We start from the raw sequence: 19,988 nt of genomic DNA, 5'->3' as shown, positions 1-19,988 counted from the left end.
TATCAGGCGAGTGCAGGAGCTACTTACAGTCCACCAACCAACGCCTCCCACCACCCCAGTAAATTAAGGACAACACCCCCTGATCCCCTAAGCAGGAAATTCCTAAGGGGAACTCTAACCTCGGCCAACTAGCACTCCCAGCCTAATCGCTATCTAACTAAGAGGCAGGGAAATCAGTCCGGTGGCTGAGCCACTCTAGGGGCAGCCTCCGTCCACAGCATCGCTTCCTCAGGTGAAGTTAATAATCTGGTAGTGCGGCCATCCACCACACTCAGACAAGCCGGGTACAGCATGGCATAGCGATATCCTTTTGGAGCAAAGTTTGGCTCTGACATCCGTAAACTGGGTGCGCTGTTTTCTTAATTCCACGGAGAAGTCCGGGTAAAATGAAACTCTGCTGTCACCAACGAGCACCTTGCCCTTAATCCTCACTGCCCTCAGGATAGTGTCTCTGTCTTTAAAATGAAGAATCTTTGCCAGGAACGGTCTTGGAGGCCCCCCAGGAACAAGAGGTCTGGCAGGAACCCGATGTGCCCGCTCCATTAAGAAAAAGGGAGAAAAGGTATCTGCAGGCAAAAGCTCTTTCAGACAGGATTCCTGGAACACCACAGGATCAGCACCCTCCGCCTTTTCAGGAAGTTGCGCCATAGGCAATTTTCAAAGTAGTCAGCTCTTTCTAATATTCCACGAAACTGCTGCTGCAGATCCACAATTTGTTGAGGGATAGGGCGGAGAGTATCTCCTACCGTAGAACTCTGTTTTCCACCTCTGTGGTGCGTTCTCTCAGCTTTTGAGTCTCATGATGTAGAATGACAAATTCCTGTCTAAGCTCGTCCACCTTAGAGATCATAGAGGTATGACAGGAGGTTATAGTAGACAATATTTCCGTAAAGCGAAGGTCCATGAGAGCACCATCATATTGCATCCGATCAGGAGAAGGAAGGGGTGACGGATCAGAACAGTCCGCTGAGGACACAGACTGGTTAGTCAAAGCACTGCCCACCGGATCTTCAGACCTGGAAAACTGACTCAGCGTTCTAGCAGCATTAACAGCAATTTTAGTAGAAAGAGGCATCTGGGCCAGAGTCATGCTAGGAGCGACCGCTAGCCCCAGAGAGTCAATCATCTGAAGAAACATCATCCTCTGAGGAAGGGCGAGCCGCGCCAACCCCTGACTTATTAAGTTTGGAATTGCCCCTCGGCCTCCCATGATATCACACAGACACTTATCCAGAAAAATATGAGCAAAGTAAGGCCCCAGAAGTTAGAATCACCACTCGTAGCCCGCAGAGCAAGTGTCTCCAGTTAAGATAGCATAAAGTTCCACAGTAAAGAGGGCATCAGCGGAAGGTGAACACCAGAGGTTATCAGAGCACTTCACCAGCACTGCTTTCCCCACAAGTCCCAGCACTCCCAACCAAAAGTAATATCAGGACAGTCCAGCACAGGGAGGGTTAAAGGATCTGCAAAAGATGAGACCCCAGCAAGCCCTGACAGACTAGGGAGATGCACAATCCCAAGGGCCAGATCGGTAGGGCAAGGACAGGTGTACTCATTGCTCCAGTAATTGCAGGAAGAAAGCTCCTCTCTCCTTCCTAGCTGTCAGCCCAGCCTGCGTCCTCAGCGCTGCAGCCCGTCCATCCCAGCAGCACAGGGAGCGGGGTTGCCATGGAGACCGATCCGAGACAGGGCTCCGCCCACGAAGGCCAGCAATGGCGGCCCCAAAGCTCTGCAACCCCGGAGAATCTAGGGACTTCAGGAGACGTGGGGCACCTCGGGGTAATCCCCAGCCACAGCACAGCTCCACCAGATACCTTCAGAGGCTGCCTGCCTCCCGAATGCCGCTGCCCCTCACGCTCTCCTCCACAGTCCGGCTCCACCAGCCTCCTGCTCACCGGCACCGGAATGGAGCCGCAAGCTTCCCCGCCGCCGGCACAAGGGACCCCAGAGTCCTAAGGCACACTCCGGTATGTGACACCACTGGTCAGGGGGGGGGGGGATAGATCGGGGTGAATTAGTCTGGTAAGTGGGAGCTCGGCAGAAACACGTCCGCTCAGCTCCCCATGCAGGCCACACCCCTCCATAATAATAATAATAATTCTAAACACCCCTTTTCTCATTTTCATAAAAGCCTATAAACCGCCCAATTTTTTTTGTATTGCTACAAGCACACAGTGAATGGCAAAAATGAACATTAAAACAAATGCCAGAATTGCATTTTTTGGCAAAAAAAATTAGAGTACCTGTCATAAGATGTTATAACCCACCAAGTTCACTGTCCCCATCATAAACCACCCGCTGCATTAATTTTTTTATAATTTTTTTTTTGTTTTCTACCTTGATATTGCTCTGTATTTTCTGCTCAGTCTCAGATTCACAGACTGGAAAGGGGCGTTCCCCAGCAGGCTGTGACATCATCTGAAGCCATACAGGGGAGAACTGGACTTTTGCCAGGCCAGCAGGAGTCCAGTGTCTATGCAAGAGATGGGGGCCAATGTGCTCTGGACAAGTAGGGAAACTCCAAGTGGCAGCTTTTTTAAACACAAATAAAACATAGAAAACTTTTTTTTTTAAACAAAGTACAATAGCAAAAAAATTTTTTAAGGACAGTTAAAATAAAAAGTGGTCAAAAAGTCCCATCTGCCTTAAAGCGCAACTGTCACCAGTGTTTTACCCCCCCCCCCCCAGACTACGCACATGAGCTTACTGTTGTGAACATAGGTAATGCAACCATACCTTTGGCTGTGCTTCTGACTGCTTTATCTGGGGCAATGCCCCCCCCCCCGACAGAGGTCCTCAGCACATGCACCCCTGACGTCCTGGACGCGCATGCAGCCCATCATGACTTACCAGAGCAAACTCTAGCTCCCTGCCTCTAGAACAGTGCAGGCACACAGAGGTTTCAACCGGCAGGAGCGAGTACTTGCTCTGGTAAGTCACGCTGGGCCGCACACGTCCAGGACGTCAGGGGCGCATGTGCCATGCCTATCCTCTGTAATGTCCTTTTATTTGTTTTTGTATTTTTCTGTTTAGGTGTGTATTCACACACTAGTTTGTTCATATCAGTTTGCTATTCTACCTGGATAGGGAATAGTTAATGAACTCTGAACGAATGAGAACTCGGATGGAGTTATTTAACCAGAGTTCTCCTGCATTCTGGTGCCGGTTATTCAGTGCAATACTATGATGTCTGTTAGTTTAACCCCTTAACAACGCAGGACGTATATTTACGTCCTGCTCCGGCTCCCGCGATATGAAGCGGGATCGTGCCGCGATCCCGCATCATATCGCGTCGGTCCCGGCGCTCATCAACGGCCGGGACCCGCGGCTAATACCACACATTGCCGATTGCGGCGATGTGCGGTATTAACCCTTTTTAGAAGCGGCGGTCAAAGCTGACCGCCGCTTCTAAAGTGAAAGTGACCCGGCTGCTCAGTCGGGCTGTTCGGGACCGCCGCGGTGAAATCGCGGCGTCCCGAACAGCTGACAGGACACCGGGAGGGCCCTTACCTGCCTCCTCGGTGTCCGATCGGCGAATGACTGCTCCGTGCCTGAGATCCAGGCAGGAGCAGTCAAGCGCTGATAACAATGATCACAGGCGTGTTAATACACGCCTGTGATCTGTGTAAAAGATCAGTGTGTGCAGTGTTATAGGTCCCTATGGGACCTATAACACTGCAAAAAAAATGTAAAGAGAAAGTGTTAATAAAGGTCATTTAACCCCTTCCCTAATAAAAGTTTGAATCACCCCCCTTTTCCCATAAAAAAAAGAAAACAGTGTAAAAAAAATAAAAATAAACATGTGGTATCGCCGCGTGCGTAAATGTCCGAACTATAAAAATATATCATTAATTAAACCGCACAGTCAATGGCGTACGCGCAAAAAAATTCCAAAGTCCAAAAAAGCGCATTTTTGGTCACTTTTTATACCATTAAAAAATGAATAAAAAGTGATCAAAAAGTCCGATCAAAACAAAAATCATACCGATAAAAACTTCAGATCACGTCGCAAAAAATGAGCCCTCATACCGCCCTGTACGTGGAAAAATAAAAAAGTTATAGGGGTCAGATTTTTTCCAGAAGTGCGACAAATTCAAACCTATATAACTAGGGTATCATTTTAACCGTATGGACCTACAGAATAATGATAAGGTGTAATTTTTACCGAAATATGCACTGCGTAGAAACGGAAGCCCCCAAAGGTTACAAAATGGCGTTTTTTCTTCGATTTTGTCGCACAATGATTTTTTTTTCCGTTTCGCCGTGCATTTTTGGGTAAAATGACTAATGTCACTGCAAAGTAGAATTGGCGACGCAAAAAATAAGCCATAATTTGGATTTTTAGGTGGAAAATTGAAAGGGTTATGATTTTGGTTATGGTTATGATCTTGAGTCCTTAAGGGGTTAATGCCACTATGTCTGTCTATGCAATATTCTGACTGTCTGCTTGAGCATTTACCTTGTATTTATCTTGTCATTTTATCTAGGTATTTAGCCATAGTTATATAGCATTCTCCTTGTATTTTAGTCTGTGTTACATTAGTCTGTTTTAGGATTATGTTTGTTCGTTCTGCTCTGTCTGTGTTCACACTGTGTCTGAGCCTAGGTTGTACCCTGTTCTCTGTATGATATATTCCTGTTTGGTATTCTGGAGTCTATTCAGACTCATCCGGTTCTAGTCTAGTGTTTCATGTATTGTATTTCTGTTTCCTACTGGGTCAGCATTATGTCCACACAGTGGAGTGTGTCCGCTGGCCAGTAGCATATTTGGCTTTATTATTAATGGCTACTCCTATAGTGGAGGGGGGAGTCCAGTTTGTATGTTCCGTGCCCCAGTGTGATCAGTGTCCTATATTTATATCCTGGTTGGTTGATCTGATCTTTGTCCTTTGTACTTGTACCTGTTTGGGAACAGTGTTCTATGTTACCTGTTCAGTTTCGTGTTTTGACTCTCAGTTCTTCTGTTTATCCCATTCATGTCTAGTAGTTTTCTGTTTCTGTTCTGGTCTGTGACCAACTATGTATATTATGCATTTTTACGCCACTGCACTTTAGCGCAGGAAGGGACTGGTGCCCAGTTGTCGATCCACCGTTTAGGGTTGATGGGCAAGTAGGCAGGGAGAGTGGATTTAGGGTCAGTTTAGGGTTCACTCTCCCTGTCTCCCAGTCTGTTCCTGACATCCTCCCTTCAACTGTTGCTGACCAACATACAAATATGTTTTTTGCATGGATAAAATAGCCAGTAGCGCAGTTAAAGGTATGGTTGGATTACATGTGTTCCCAACTGTAAGCTCATGTGGGTAGTCTGGGGGTGTAAAACACTGGTGACAGTTACGCTTTAAAATGGTAATGATGAGAACTACAGATCATGGAGAAAACCAAAAAAATTAGAATGTGGCCATTGAAAGCAATTTTATTTTTTAAGTAGTAAAACATAACAAATCTATGTATATATATATATACCTGTGTGTGTGTATGTTCCAGCATCACGTCTAAACGGCTAAATAGCCAATAACTTATACCGCAATATCAGTATAAGTTATTGGCCGGAAAGGTCACAGATTATCGGTATCGGCCCTAAAAAATCAATATCGGTCGATCCCTACTATATATATATATATATATATATATATATATATATATATAACTCAATGTATGTGTGTGTGTATGTTCCACAATCACGTCCAAGCGGCTAAATATATTAACATGAAGGAGGAATCATTTGATTCCTCATACAGATCAATGGGGTTACATATAATTCCATTGATCTGTGTGCTCTGCGCTCGATCCTGCCAGGCTTTATCATTCTGAGCACCAGAGCCGCCGCAGCAAGAGAGGTAAGCCCTCAGGCTACCTCATTAGTGGATCGCCCCCCCCACGATCGTGCTGCAGGGGGGATCCACCCCACTGGACCACCAGGGACGGAAAACAGGCACCTTTAGACGACGCTGTCAACTTTGACAGCGGCAATCCAAAGGGTTAATAGCCGCCCACAGCGATAGCCGCATGTCAGCTATTAACGCCGCCCCCCAGCTACAGGAATCAGCTGGGAGCCGGCCGGTATGATGTGGGCTCGAGTCGGGAGCTCGCGTCGTACCCCGTTAGCGGCCATTGGACAAGCATAGACGTCCATGGTCATTATCGGGTTAAAGTCCCATGCAAATCTATGGGAAATGTATGTTCTCGCATAACTTCTTTACAGCTGGAGATATTTCAATAATACCTGGTACACATATTATTTATATGTCAACTAAAAAGATATGGTAGTTGAATTAACCCTTACCTACACCCTTATATAAAAGGTGTTTTTTTTTTTTTCGAGTCCCATGTAAGTATATAGGACTTCCAGTACCTTACTCCACAAGCTCCGCTCTGCATCTCCTGGTGAATGTGTCAGTCCAGCTTGCAAGCCACACCCCATCTCACAAAGACATGCCCACTGTTTAAGCCCCACCCCTTTTATTATCTACCCTTTTTGTGCATCGGTCTGGCTTGCAAATCATGCCCAGTCCCACAAAGCCACGTCCCCTTCTATTTTCAGCTTACAATATCTTCATCACAAATCAGTCCCACCTGAGGACGGGATAGGAGGACGGGATAGGAGGACAGGATATGAGGTTGAAATAAGGGGACGGGATATGGGGACAGAATATAGGTTGGGAAATGACAACAATATATGAGGGTGGTTGACCACAGTTTTAGGTCCGGTTGTAAAAGCGCATACGGCGCAAAAATGAGCCGACCGGACCGAACGTTTCACTCCGGTCGGCTCATTGAAATGAATGACATACGGGAGCGCATACGGTCACATACGGGAGCGCGAGGTTTTAGCTCCCCCCTGCCGTATGCGCTCCCGTATGGGACAAAACGTAGTGTGAACCCAGCCTAACACCGGGTACTCAACAAGTACCATATATAAATTGGATATCGTAATTGTACTGACCTAAAAAATATAGGTCATAGTTTAACTGCACGGTTATCAGCATTTATTATGTGAATACAATCATATTTGATCTTCAAGCAAATAGTAACAAGGTAGAATGTGATGTAACTGAACAATCAAAAGTAACCAACTGGCTTGTAGTATTTATTTAACACACAATTCACACATTTGCCATTCCCTTCTCTAGGTGCCCCTACAACATGTGATGTGCAGCTGTGAATCAGTTGCAGAGGAGCAGTTTTTTTGGCCATGTGCCGAGTACACGTGAAACACATGATTTTAATGTGCATCATCTGTACTTGCCCCTCTATTCTTAGTCTAATAATCGAAAAATTCACATCTTCAATTCAAAGCTATATCGTTTATTCTTTACAAACCTTATTAGAACTCACAGGTAATCTTCATCAGTAGAAAATTATTATTATTATTTTTTTTTTATATACGAACTTTTAAATAATAATTCAGCTTCTTTAAGACTGCTTTATTAGTTTTAGTTTTTGTTTCCAAACAGTTGGATGACAGGAGAGTGGGAGCAATGCTCTACAACTTGCGGGAAAACGGGTTATGAAAGTCGTACAGTACGGTGCATTCAGCCTCTAAATGACAATACAAACAGATCTGTGCACAGTAAATACTGCAGTGAGAATCGTCCAGAAACCAAGAGACCTTGCAATCGCCAACCGTGCCCTGTTCAGTGGAGGGTAGGACCATGGTCACAAGTATGTATATTAACTTTTTTTATTGAGAGATGGTGCATATTTTTTTTTAGCCTGATTTTGAGCTTGGCTGTTTTGTATACAAATGTGTTTTGCTTATTTTGACACATAATAGTATTTGTGGTTAATTCTGTGATTTGTAGTTAAGAATTTGAATATACCATACCAGTCATACTCTTGGCATTCTTTAAACCAGCTTCATGAGCTAGTCACCTGGAATGGCTTTTAGTTAAGCGGAATGCCTTGTCAAGAGGTGAATTGTATTCATCATTATTCCTCATTTAAATCAATCCTCCACCTCCAAAACATTTCTTGAATACATCCGTTGTTTGAACAAAAATCCATGTGCATGCACTCATCAAATATTACCTAGACTACTGCAACATCCTTCTCTGTGGCTTCCCATCTAACACTCTTGCCCCCCCCCCCCCAATTCACCCTTTAATCTGCTGTCTGTCTAATCCACCTCTCCCATTATTCTTAATCTGCTTCTTACTACCGCTAATCCCTTTTACGGGCTATCAAATTCAGTTTAAAGGGGTACTCCGATGGAAAACTTTTTTTTTTTTAAATCAACTGGTGCCAGGAAGTTAAACAGATTTGTAAATTACTTCTATTAAAAAATCTTAAGCCTTCCAGTACTAATTAGCTGCTGAATACTACAGAGGAAATTATTTTCTTTTTGGAACACAGAGCTCTCTGCTGACATCATGAGCACAGTGCTCTCTGCTGACATCATGAGCACAGTGCTCTCTGCTGACATCTCTGTCCATTTTAGGAACTGTCCAGAGCAGCATATGATTTCTATGGGGATTTTCTCCTACTTTGGACAGTTCTTAAAATGGACAGAGGTGTCAGCAGAGAGCACTGTGGGCATGATGTCAGCAGAGAGCACTGTTCCAAAAAAAAAAAGAATTTCCTCTGTAGTATTCAGCAGCTAATAAGTACCAGAAGGATTAAGATTTTTTAATAGAAGTAATTTACAAATCTGTTTAACTTTCTGGCACCAGTTGATTAAAAAAGAAAAGTTTTCCACCGGAGTACCCCTTTAATCCCTCTAGTCTATATAATCATGTACAGCAGCTCTGGGCCACACAGAAAAAAAAAAAAGTAGAATTGTGAAGAGACAGCACTTTAAGGGTATGTTGACACTTCGGAATGTCTGCACGGAAAATCTCTGTGCGGACATTCTGAAAACTGTAGGCACCAGCATAACATGCCGGCGCTAAGACCGCACGAGAATTTGCCGCCTCATAGACTGCTATGCATTCCATAAGGAATCTGCAGAAAGAATGCATTCTTTCTGTGGACACAAATCGGAATAAGGGTGGGTTCACAATACGTTTGTAGTGTGCGGTTGCTGGATCTGGTTGGGAGGGGCGAAAACCGTCCGCTCCCATATCCCAGCTGGATCCAACCCGAACCCCATTCATTTCAATGAGCTGACCGGAGTCAAACGCTGACTCCGGTTGTCTCATTTTTCTCTGTATATGGTTTTCTGACGGGACCAAAACCCTGGTATACCACGGTTTAAGGTCCGGACAGAAAACCGTATACGGGGCAAAAATGAGACAACCGGAGTCAGCGTTTGACTCCGGTCAGCTCATTGAAATGAATTGGGTTCGGGCTGGATTCGGCTGGGATACGGGAGCGGCCGGTTTTCGCCCCTCCCAACCGGATCCAGCAACCGTACACTACAAACGTATTGTGAATCCACCCTTAGAGTGCCAGAAACATTGCACGGAAATTCCGCTGTGTGCATAGCACAGCAGAATTCCTTTATATTCAACTGGACTTTGCTGCAGCGGAGTCTGCAACAATTCTACTTTAACCCCTTGATTTTTGTTTTTCTGCATTAATTTTTTTACTTTTCACAATAGCTCTTATTTTTCCATGAACAGAACGGTTTTAGGGCTTGTCTTTTGTGTGACCAACTGCACTTTTTAAAGGGAATCTATCACAAGGGCTCGCTGAGGGCAGAATACCATCGGTACAGACATGCTGTTTTCAACAGTTTGTTCTTTATCCTGTGATATACCATAGAATTGGAGAACAAAGAGTCACTGATGATTGATGGATTTCTTCTCATCACTGTGCATAGGGAAAAATCTGTCAATCATTGCTGTTTTCAGCAGTCTGTCCCTTACAGTATGCTGTGATGCACTGTAGGATAGGAAAACCTATACCCAAAAGCAGGTAGCACACAGTCAAAAAATCATTACCACTACGACAGTCTCTGCCCCCACCCACCAATGATTTACATCTTTCTCTCTATCACTGTGAGTGTGCTCATTCCCACGGGCGGATTTGATTGTGAACTCGCAGCATGTTCGAATGTGGGTGGGCACTCTGTGGAATACATGCAGCTAGTTCGCAATCAAATCCACTCATTTGAACAATCCCCGTGTGAAGAAATCTGTAAATTATTGGAAGTTGGACAATAGCAGTGGTGACTCTTTTTTGGCTTCTACTGCTTGCTTTGGGGTGTAGGTACTTACATACAGTACATTGCAGTATAAGGGACATATCACTGCAAATAGTGTCTGTTCTTATATCTTGCTGCCAACATTTTTCTTTCAATGGATTTTTATTGAAAGATTTTGTTTTATAATAACAAACGAACAAATACAGTCACAGCTGTTGCTTAGAAACATGGTAATAAATAAACATTCATCAAAAATCAAAATAAATCAAAGGGGAATAATCTTATGAGTATGCAATCCAAGAGAAAAGTGTGTATGACCTGTGCTAGGGAAATAGTAGGCAGGTATTTATACCAGTATATGAAAGGAGCGGTCTTGTGCCTGGATAGATAATGCATTTGAGAAAGTCGGTTTCAAGTGAACAGAGATGAACAAGAGTGATCTCATGCCATGTGTCTTCTGTGAAACTAACTTAAATGTCTTTACAGTATGCTGCCCATTTGTTAGAGAAGTTTCATTTTGCCAGAGCCCAAAGCTAGAATATTTTCAAAAGAGTATGTAGTGTTAAGCTTACCAATAGTTTATCCAGAGTAAACTAGCAGTGCAGAACTGTTTTCATAATAGGATTCCAGGTGTGAGGAACATTGTAAAGCCCCATTAGCACTTTTAAAGGCCGTTTGCCAATCTTTCTGAGAAATAGATTTGGTAAGATCCCTTTCCCATAAGCGATGTATATATAGGGTAAACAGTGGTTTTAAGGCCTTTTACTGTTGAGTTTAAATATTTCAGAGTAGGTGTATTGATACAAATAGTGGGTTGTTTTTGAACGGATAGAAAGTGGCAAATCCTCAAGTATTTGTGGAAGTCTGATTTATGTATTTTATGTGTATTGGATCTGCTCAAATGGTAACAGAGTATCATTATGGTGTAGAAGTCCTGTGTATGTGATCCCTCTACCTAGGGAAGATCAACAAGGTGGGATTTGATGACAGACAATGGTATGGCATAGGGATCTGGAATATTTGGTCTATCTAATTTTGGTTAGGAATGATTGCCATACAGAAAATGAGGCTTTAAAGGGTACCTCTCATCAAAAAAACGTTTGATATATTATAGATTAATGTATGCAGAATAACTTTACAATTGCATGTTATTAAAAAATATGCTTCTTTATATTTAATTTTCCACTTTGAAGAAATGACCACTAGGGGTCTCCCTACCAGTCCTGGCAGCAAGCATTTCAGACTCATGCTGGAGTTCTAAACACTACGAGCTGCCAGTCTGCTTTGTTCACAAAGGAGAACACTCAGAGCTGCCAGCCTGCTTTGTTCACAGCCTGTTTGGCTGTGAACAAAGCAGGCTGGCAGCTCTGAGTGTTTAGGACTCCAGCATGAGTCAGAAATGCTTGCTGACCGGACTGATCGGGAAAAATACAATAGAAAGAAGCATATTTTTCATTAACATGCTATTGGAAAGTTATTCAACATTCATTAATCTAAAATATATCAAAAGTTTATTTGATGAGAGGTACCCTTTAATTACAGGATTTGAAATGTCAGGGCAGGGACGTGCACAGACATTTTGAGGGGCAGGGGCTCAAGTAAAAAAAGAGGGCCCGGCATAGCACAGCATACAGGATGGAGGCAGGGAAGCTCCGCCTCCATTGCGCACAAGACTGACTTTGCATACTAGCAATGTGGGGCAATACCTAGAAAATGGAAAGACCAATTTTTGTATACATGCCCTGTAAGTTAGTGTATTGGGTTTAGTGCGAGTAAACAGCCTGTCAGTTTCCCTTTAATTATATACCGTACCCCCTTAATTCCCTATATACTGTGCCACCATTCATCTATTAATTCCCTATATACTGTGCCACCATTAATGAACTATATACTGTGCCACCATTAATGAACTATATACTGTGCCACTATTATTTAACTATACTGTGCCACCACTAAGGGTGCGTTCACACGTGCGTATTTTCTGCTGCAGATCTGCTGCAGATTTGCTTTAGCAGATTTCTCTTCCCATTGTCAATGGGAAGCAAAATCTGCAGCAGCAAAATCTGCAGCAGATCTGCAGCAAAATTAGGCACATGTGAACGCACCCTAAGGATTTATACACAGTGCCAGCATACATAAAAATATAATGTCCCAATATAATTAAATATATACTGTGCTTCCATAAATTCCCTATATACTGTGCCTTCATTTACGTGCTTACATTCCTCCAATAATTCCCTAATAATGTGCTTCATACAATAAATACAAGCACATAACATAGACACATACAGTACATAGGTAATATACCCACATACATAGAGACACTTTGACACATACATACAAGTACAAATATACATTAAGAAACATAAATACACAGACACACATATAACATGGAATATATACTAAAAGATATAGCCAATAAGCACATCATACATACATACAGGTACACACATACAATCACTCACAGATATATACACACATACATAGATTCACTTGCTCATATATATATATATATATATATATATATACATACATACATACATACACACACACACACACACACATACATAGATTCACTTGCTCATATATATATATATATATATATATATATATATATACACACATACATACACACACACATACATAGATTCACTTGCTCACATATATAGGCACATACATAGAGATACACACACACACACATATACATACACACACACTGACATACAATCACTCACATATATACACAGTCACTTACACTAAGGCCCCAGCCATCCCTCTCTGCACAGGCACATACATAGAGATACACACACACACACACACACACATATATACATACACACACACACACACTGACATACAATCACTCACATATATACACAATCACTTACACTAAGGCCCCAGCCATCCCTCTCTGCACAGGCACATACATAGAGATACACGCATACACACACACACACACACACATATGTATACATACACACACACACACACACACACACACACACTGACATACAATCACTCATATATATTTACAGTTACTTACAGTAAGGGCAGCAGAGGATGAAGTTTGTGGCTTGACATGCTGTGGGCGGGGCTTCTCTCTGCCTCCTCTGCTCCTGTCTCCTCCGTGTGGAGAGAAGCAGAGATAATGACAGGGTAAGTGGCGCCCCCTTGCTGCAGGGAGTGCACAGCACCCTCCATTAAACCACATACAAATATCCCCAGCAATGGATCCTTTTTACTGCACCTGTCACCCTGAGTCTGCAGCTCCTTTTGTGAGGGCACTAAAGGGGCAGGTGAGGAATAGGGCAGGGGCTCCAGCCCCCTTTCACTCCTATGTGTGCACGTCCCTGTGTCAGGGGTAGTAAGGTTCCAAATGGGATAGAGCATCAAGTCATGTAGTGTGCAGGGAGAGGTAATTGTTTGTTGGATGATTGACCAAGGTGAAGAGGATTCTGACGACCACCATCTTCTCAATTGTGCTACTAGTGTGGCTAAGTAATATCCCTTGATGTCAGGGGTGCCTAGACCTTCCGCTAGTTTAGAGCGTAATAGGAGTGATGCAGTCAATCTTGGCTTTTTTCGCGGCCATATGAAATTGGACAATAGACGTTAAGCTTTAATAAAAAAAAAGGAGGCAGGGAGAGGAATTGGGAGGGTCTGAAAAACGTATAATATCCTGGGGAGGAGGAACATTTTAAAGGGTGTCTAGGGTATGAGAAAGACTAATTCCCATATATTCTATGTTGGAGGAGCGCCAATCAAAAGGGAAGGTAGCTTTTAAGGAAGTAAGAGCCTCTGGAGGGAGATTTAGGGGCAGGGCTTGGGTTTTGGAGTTATTGAGGAGGGAGATAGATAACATATTGGAATATGGAACACTTTCCTACTAAGACTGCAGGGAGGGAGAGTGATGGTTTCCCTAATGAGAGGATGACATCATCAGCATAAAGCGAGATGACGTGAGAGGTGGCCCCTATGGATATGCCAGAAATGTTTTATCTAAACGGATAGCTTGGGCGAGTGATTCTATAGATAGGATATAAATGAGAGAGGAGATGAGGGAAATCCCTGGCAAGATCCATTTGTTATTAAAAATAACATTTGCTAACACCTGAGCTGTGGGCCTAGAGTACAGGGCAGAGATCGCAGACAGGATATTGCCCACGAAACCCATCTGTTAAAGTACGGTAAGGGCAAAGGACCATTTAAGGCGGTGAAAGGCCTTTTCTGCATCAAGTGCTAAGACCACTGCAGGGATATTATGCGTCTCAATCTGATGAAATATGTGAAGGAGCCTTCTAGTGTTATCGGATGTCTGGCGGCCGGCTACAAAGCCTGATTGGTCATAGCGAACAAGACCAGGAAGGGTTAAGGAAATCCAATTGGATAAAAGTTTAGCGAGTAATTTTATATCTTGATTTAGCAAAGAAATCGGTCTATAATTTTGAGGGACATCGGTAGATTTGCCCGGCTTATGAAGTGTGGTGATAATTGCTTGTAAATTTTCCTTAGGAAGGTCCCCAGTTGTGAATGCGGCCATGCAAAAGGAAGCTAAAACAGGAGCTATGGTTTCATTGTACGTTTTGTAGCAAGTGAAGTAGAACCCATCAGGTCTGGGGGCTTTACCGGAGGGGAGGGAGCGTATCACTTTTTGGACTTCTGGAGCAGATATAGGTTCATTAAGGGCAGAAAGTTGGGTGGGAGAAAGAGAGAGTAGATTAAATTTGGACTCTAGCAAGGATATTGCGTGGAATAGAATCATCCAGAATCACGTGCTTTGGATGAGGGATCCTGTTAGCCCGATCCACCTCTAATTCCTGAGAACTGCAGGATGGTAGGGTAGCTTTAATGAGGGATCTAACATAAGCCGGTATATCCACAGGAAGCACTGACTCCGGAACGCAGCGCAGTTTTATATTGTTGCGACGGCTTCTGTCTTCTAGGTCTGCAATTTTGGCCTTTAGCACTGTGACATCATCAAACAGATCATTATAGGAGTCAATCAGTGTATTATGGGAGGTTGAGAATTCCCCAAATTTGGTTTCAACATGCGACACTCTCTCTGTAAGGTCAGTCACTGAGGTTTTCAGAGGAGCCACTATGGTGTGTATGTCCATGAGAAACGTCTTGCAGAGAGCCAGCAGCATTCCTTTCATGGCTGTATCTGTAAGGGATGCATCAGACACCGCAATGGTGTCCAATTCCTCAGCCTCCCTTGTTGCTGTATGCAGACCCCGGTCACATACCTTGCCGTTCAGGGTGACAGGCGAAGTCTCTTCTTGGCAGGGCTCTGTGAGGGGAGGCAGAGGGAGAGTCCCACCATGCAGTTCTGGCTGCCTCATGACATTCAGCTCGGCACAGGTCCACAGCACTATGAGTGGAAGCAGGGGAAGCCTCCCGATATCTGGAACTGCAGAGCCTTGGGGAAATCCAAGGTGTAATGCAGGATCAGAGGAGGATAGCCGCGGTGGATCTCCGGTGGAAGGAGTCGGGCTGTTGCTGTTTCCCGGCTGCAGTGGGAGCAGAGGGAGATCTCAGGCAGTGGGTTCCATCTTGTGGAGTGCGGGCCAAGCAGGAGAAATAGAATTCAGATAGTGTCTCCTGTCGCACCGGTTTCCTTCTTCTAACCGGCATTGTGAGAAACAGGTAAGGCACCTGTGGAACACTTTGTAGGAGCAGTGAAAGCTGGGATAAGTCGCTATGTCGGGTCTATGTAGCGGAGCTCCTCAGTCAAGCGGCCATTCACCTCGGTAGCCAGGCCACGCCCCACTGCCAACATTTTTATTATGGGGCATTTATAAAAGAAAAAAAATTTCTACTAAACCTATAGCACTGTGAAATTGGAGTAGAATCAATTAGGTGTGCTCCCTTTGTGCGACCAAACCAGCCTACACATCTCCCCGTGTAGGCTGATTGCAGGAAAGGACCATGTGACTAACAGAGCCATGTGAAGGCTCTGTAGACTAGCGCCAAACACAAAGATTAATGCTGGTTTACAAATGGGCTCACGCTGTCTATAGAGCGTAATGGGTCGGGAGGAGCTGTATTTTTAATTGGTACCATATTTGAAATACATGGTTCCTTTTGTTAATTTTTATTCTGCCTGTCAGAGGCATGTTGATCAAAATTAGCAAGTCTGACATAAATTTTAATGCTGCCATACCTAATATGAATGGGTGCAATACCTAATATAATTTTTTTTACACTTTATTGAAAAACTATTTATTTAAACCCTTTTCTTTGTATTCTATAAGAAACTGTTGAATGCAATTGAAAACCCTCAACCGCATTGCTGGGTATCTGATGGTTCCCCTGTCAGCTTTGTAAATTTGGTGGTCTCGCTGACCACAGAATCTACAGGGATAACTGCCAGGATTGGAACTCTGCTCCTGACAGTTGCAGTGGGTGCTTGACTGAGTGACTTATGCCACTTTTCACACTAGTTGCACTTTTTGATGGGGCTACCTTTCTGCTATGTATACACATGTATAGACATCAAATAGCGGGAAGGGTTTAGCGTGAATGTGTTGGCTAGATTTTTGGGATGTTACGTTTTTCTAATCTTTTCTATGATCTCATTTTTATTTATTTTAACAGCGTTTAGAGATATGCTTTACAGCAAGTCCTGTTGTTGTAGAAACGACAGACTGCCCAATGCTTTATTGACTACAATGGGAAGGTTTTACGGGAATGCTCAGTGACCCTATGCAGAGGTCATTCTACAGGGAGGGGGAGGCTAAGCTCAAAGCTTCAGCTTTTGTGAATGGTGTCTTATCTGTATATTTGTGTCACCTTCATTGCTATCCTGTAAGTGATAAGGAGACACTGCTGAAAAGAAATCTGTACAGAAAAGGAAGTCTCATCTCAATATTCTGCTTAAAGGGGTATTCCAGGCAAAAACATGTTATCCCCTATCCAAAGTATATGGGATAAGATGTCTGATCGCGGGGGGCCCGCTGCTGAGACCCGTGACGGCCGTCACACCCCGTCCCATAGACATGAATGGAGGGGGTGTGGCATGACATCACGTCCCCAGTTCCGGAAACCCCAAGGTTTCCAAAACTGGAGATTCAGCACCCGCATAGAATGCGGGTGCTGCAGGGAGATCGCGGGGGGTCTCAGCAGCGGGCCCCCCGCGATCAGACATCTTATCCCCTATCCTTTGGATAGGGGATAAAATGTTTTTGCCCAGAATACCCCTTTTAAGGGAATTGAAAACTGCTAAATTTCAGAATTATTGTTTAACATAAAAACTTGGTTTAAACAACAAGTCATTTTATGATGACACATTCCCTTTAAAGGGGTACTCTGGTGGAAAACATTTTTTTTTTTCAAATAAAATGGTGCCAGAACGTTAAACAGATTTGTAAATTACTTGTATTTAAAAATCTTAATCCTTCCAGTACTTATCAGCTGCTGTATACTACAAAGGAAGTTGTATTTCTTCCTGGAATTCTTTTCAGTCTGACCACATTTCTCTCTGCTGACACCTCTGTCTGTATCAGGAACTGCCCAGAGCAGAAAAGGTTAGCTATGGGGATGTGCTTGTACTCTGAACAGTTCCTGATACAAACAGGTGTCAGCAGAGAGCACTGTGGTCAGACAGAAAAGGACTCCAGAAAGAAATACAACTTCCTCTGTAGTATGCAGCAGTTGACAAGTACTGGAAGGATTAAGATTTTTAAATAGAAGTAATTTACAAATCTGTTTAACTTCCTTGCTCCAGTTGATTAAAAAAAAATGAATTGTTTTCCACCAGAGTACCCCTTTAAGGCCAAATAAAAAATTCAACAAAAAACAGTAACAGTAGAGGTATTACAGCTCAAAACTTCTTTTTAAAGGGGTATTTCCAAAGGATAGGGGATAAGATGTCTAATTGTGGTGGATCCGGCCACTGGTCCCCACGTGATCTCCCGGCCGACACTGCAGCATTCTGACCACGGACGTTTGGAGCTTCTGTGTTTGTGACATCACACCACGCCCCCTCCATTCATGTCTATGGGAGTGGGTGTGATGGCTAGTGTATGGCCATCACGCACCTTCCATTGACATGAATGAAGGGGGACACAACGGCTGTGGTCACATGTTGTCAGGCACGGAGCAGAGTTTGCTCCATGCATCGGATGATTGGAATGACGCACCACTACAAGCACACACACCCAGCTACCTGGCCACAACCGGGCGCTCACTCTGCAGTCCCTCTGAGACTGCTGTCGGCGCATCTGCAGCTTAAAATACACCATGTGACCCTAACCTAAAAATGAAAGAAGTAATATGATACTGTATTTTGTTATGGGCAACTGCTCCACTTTTCCCTTGCACAAGGTTTAATACATCTCTTTAAACTAATTAGAGTATTTAAATTAAAATGTTATCCACATTAAAGCCTGCATACTGTCAGGTATGTGATTACTCCTTTCATTACTTACTTACCATTTGGACAGTGTATAAATACTGTTAGTACTGTACTTGTTTTAAACAGGATATAGTAGAGAAAGTTATGCAGAATATCACTGCTATTTAAATGTTTTAACATGTTCATTTTTTTCTCATGTAGTGTTCTGTAACATGTGGCAATGGAACTCAAGAAAGACAAGTTCTCTGTGGTTCGAGTGATAATAAAATTCAGAACTGTAATACTGCAAAACCAGAAACCATACAGATTTGCACAATGCCTTCATGTTCAGGTACATTTACTTATTGAATTATGTTAGAGGAATATACATTTCTAATAATAGGAAATATGTATGTATGATATTTAGTATGTATGACTTCTAGAATGGTATTAAAATTCCCAAATATTAAGAAGATGTTATTACCTGAATTTTTATGTGCAGTGCACATTTTAAAAATGGCAGCATGCTTCTTTGAAAGCCTTATTGTTTCCCTCATAGTAGCCAGTGTAGACTGGAAAGAAAGAGAGACAACGAAGGACGGTGTCTTTTGTATTATCCCAGGTTCACACACATGACATTAGGCTCACCTAAGGAATAAATAAAATAAGCATATCACCCATAATTATTGGGGGTTCTAAAGTAGATAAACTTCTGGCAAGGCTGAAGATCACACGTGAAAAGGATCCTCGGCTCTGTAGTGGAAAAGTTATGTGACAACAAGAAGACCTTTGAAGATAGGCACTGCAGTTCTCCTAATGAAAATCCAGTAGTCGTCATACAAGATAACTTGCACCAGAAAAAGAAGTAGGTACTCACAGCAAACCGTATGTATAAAATTCACCAGTAAAAACAAATATAAACACCTCTTACGTTCAATAGTTTTTATTAAGAAAAGTTTTTTTTCGTTTGCACATACAACAGAGCACTGTGAAAGGGTGCCCAACAAAATGAACAATACAATAAGAAACATATGGAATGGTTACTGCAAGGTAAGCACGCAAAACTATTAGAGGAAATCCATCTAGATATCCATCTAGATATCCAACACAACTGATGTGTAAGATGCTAGGAAACAAACAGCATATGGAGTACATCTAATCTTACCAAAGAGGATATAATGCAAAATGTTGCAATAAAACTGGTGATAGCCTCATGCACAGGAGCAAATGGAAGAAGGCAAGGTCCTGAGCATTGGTGTGTAATTGAGTAACTAAATATCTAGGCATCTTGATGAGGACAACCAATTTTGGCAGCTACGGGAGAAAGATGCAAATCTGCCAGAGCCCAGTGCAATGATCTTCCAAAATGAGAAGGTATTACAGTGATCCCTCAACATACGATGGTAATGCATTCCAAATGAACCATCGTTACTTGAATCCATTGTATGTTGAGGGATCTGTGCAATACGAATATAGAAAGTTATACTCACGTGTCCTCGCCGACCATCACCGCTGCCCTGGATCGTCGCTGTCATCACCTCCCCAGGGTTTCCTCGCTGCTCCGGATCA

The 19,988-nt window shown here is 43.1% G+C and overlaps 1 protein-coding gene across 1 annotated transcript in view; it reads left to right on the top strand.

The window, feature by feature from the left end:
• Window positions 1–19,988, top strand: part of LOC130267183 (A disintegrin and metalloproteinase with thrombospondin motifs 2-like) — a 761,535-nt gene that overhangs the window by 659,642 nt on the left and 81,905 nt on the right. Inside the window, 2 exon segments of the mRNA XM_056516542.1 lie at window positions 7,455–7,662; window positions 18,642–18,771. Of these exon segments, the coding sequence (XP_056372517.1) occupies window positions 7,455–7,662; window positions 18,642–18,771 (338 nt within the window).

The sequence above is a fragment of the Hyla sarda genome, chromosome 4, assembly GCF_029499605.1.
Source record: "Hyla sarda isolate aHylSar1 chromosome 4, aHylSar1.hap1, whole genome shotgun sequence".
NCBI lineage: Eukaryota > Metazoa > Chordata > Amphibia > Anura > Hylidae > Hyla > Hyla sarda.
This window is presented reverse-complemented; position numbering and strand designations above follow the sequence as displayed.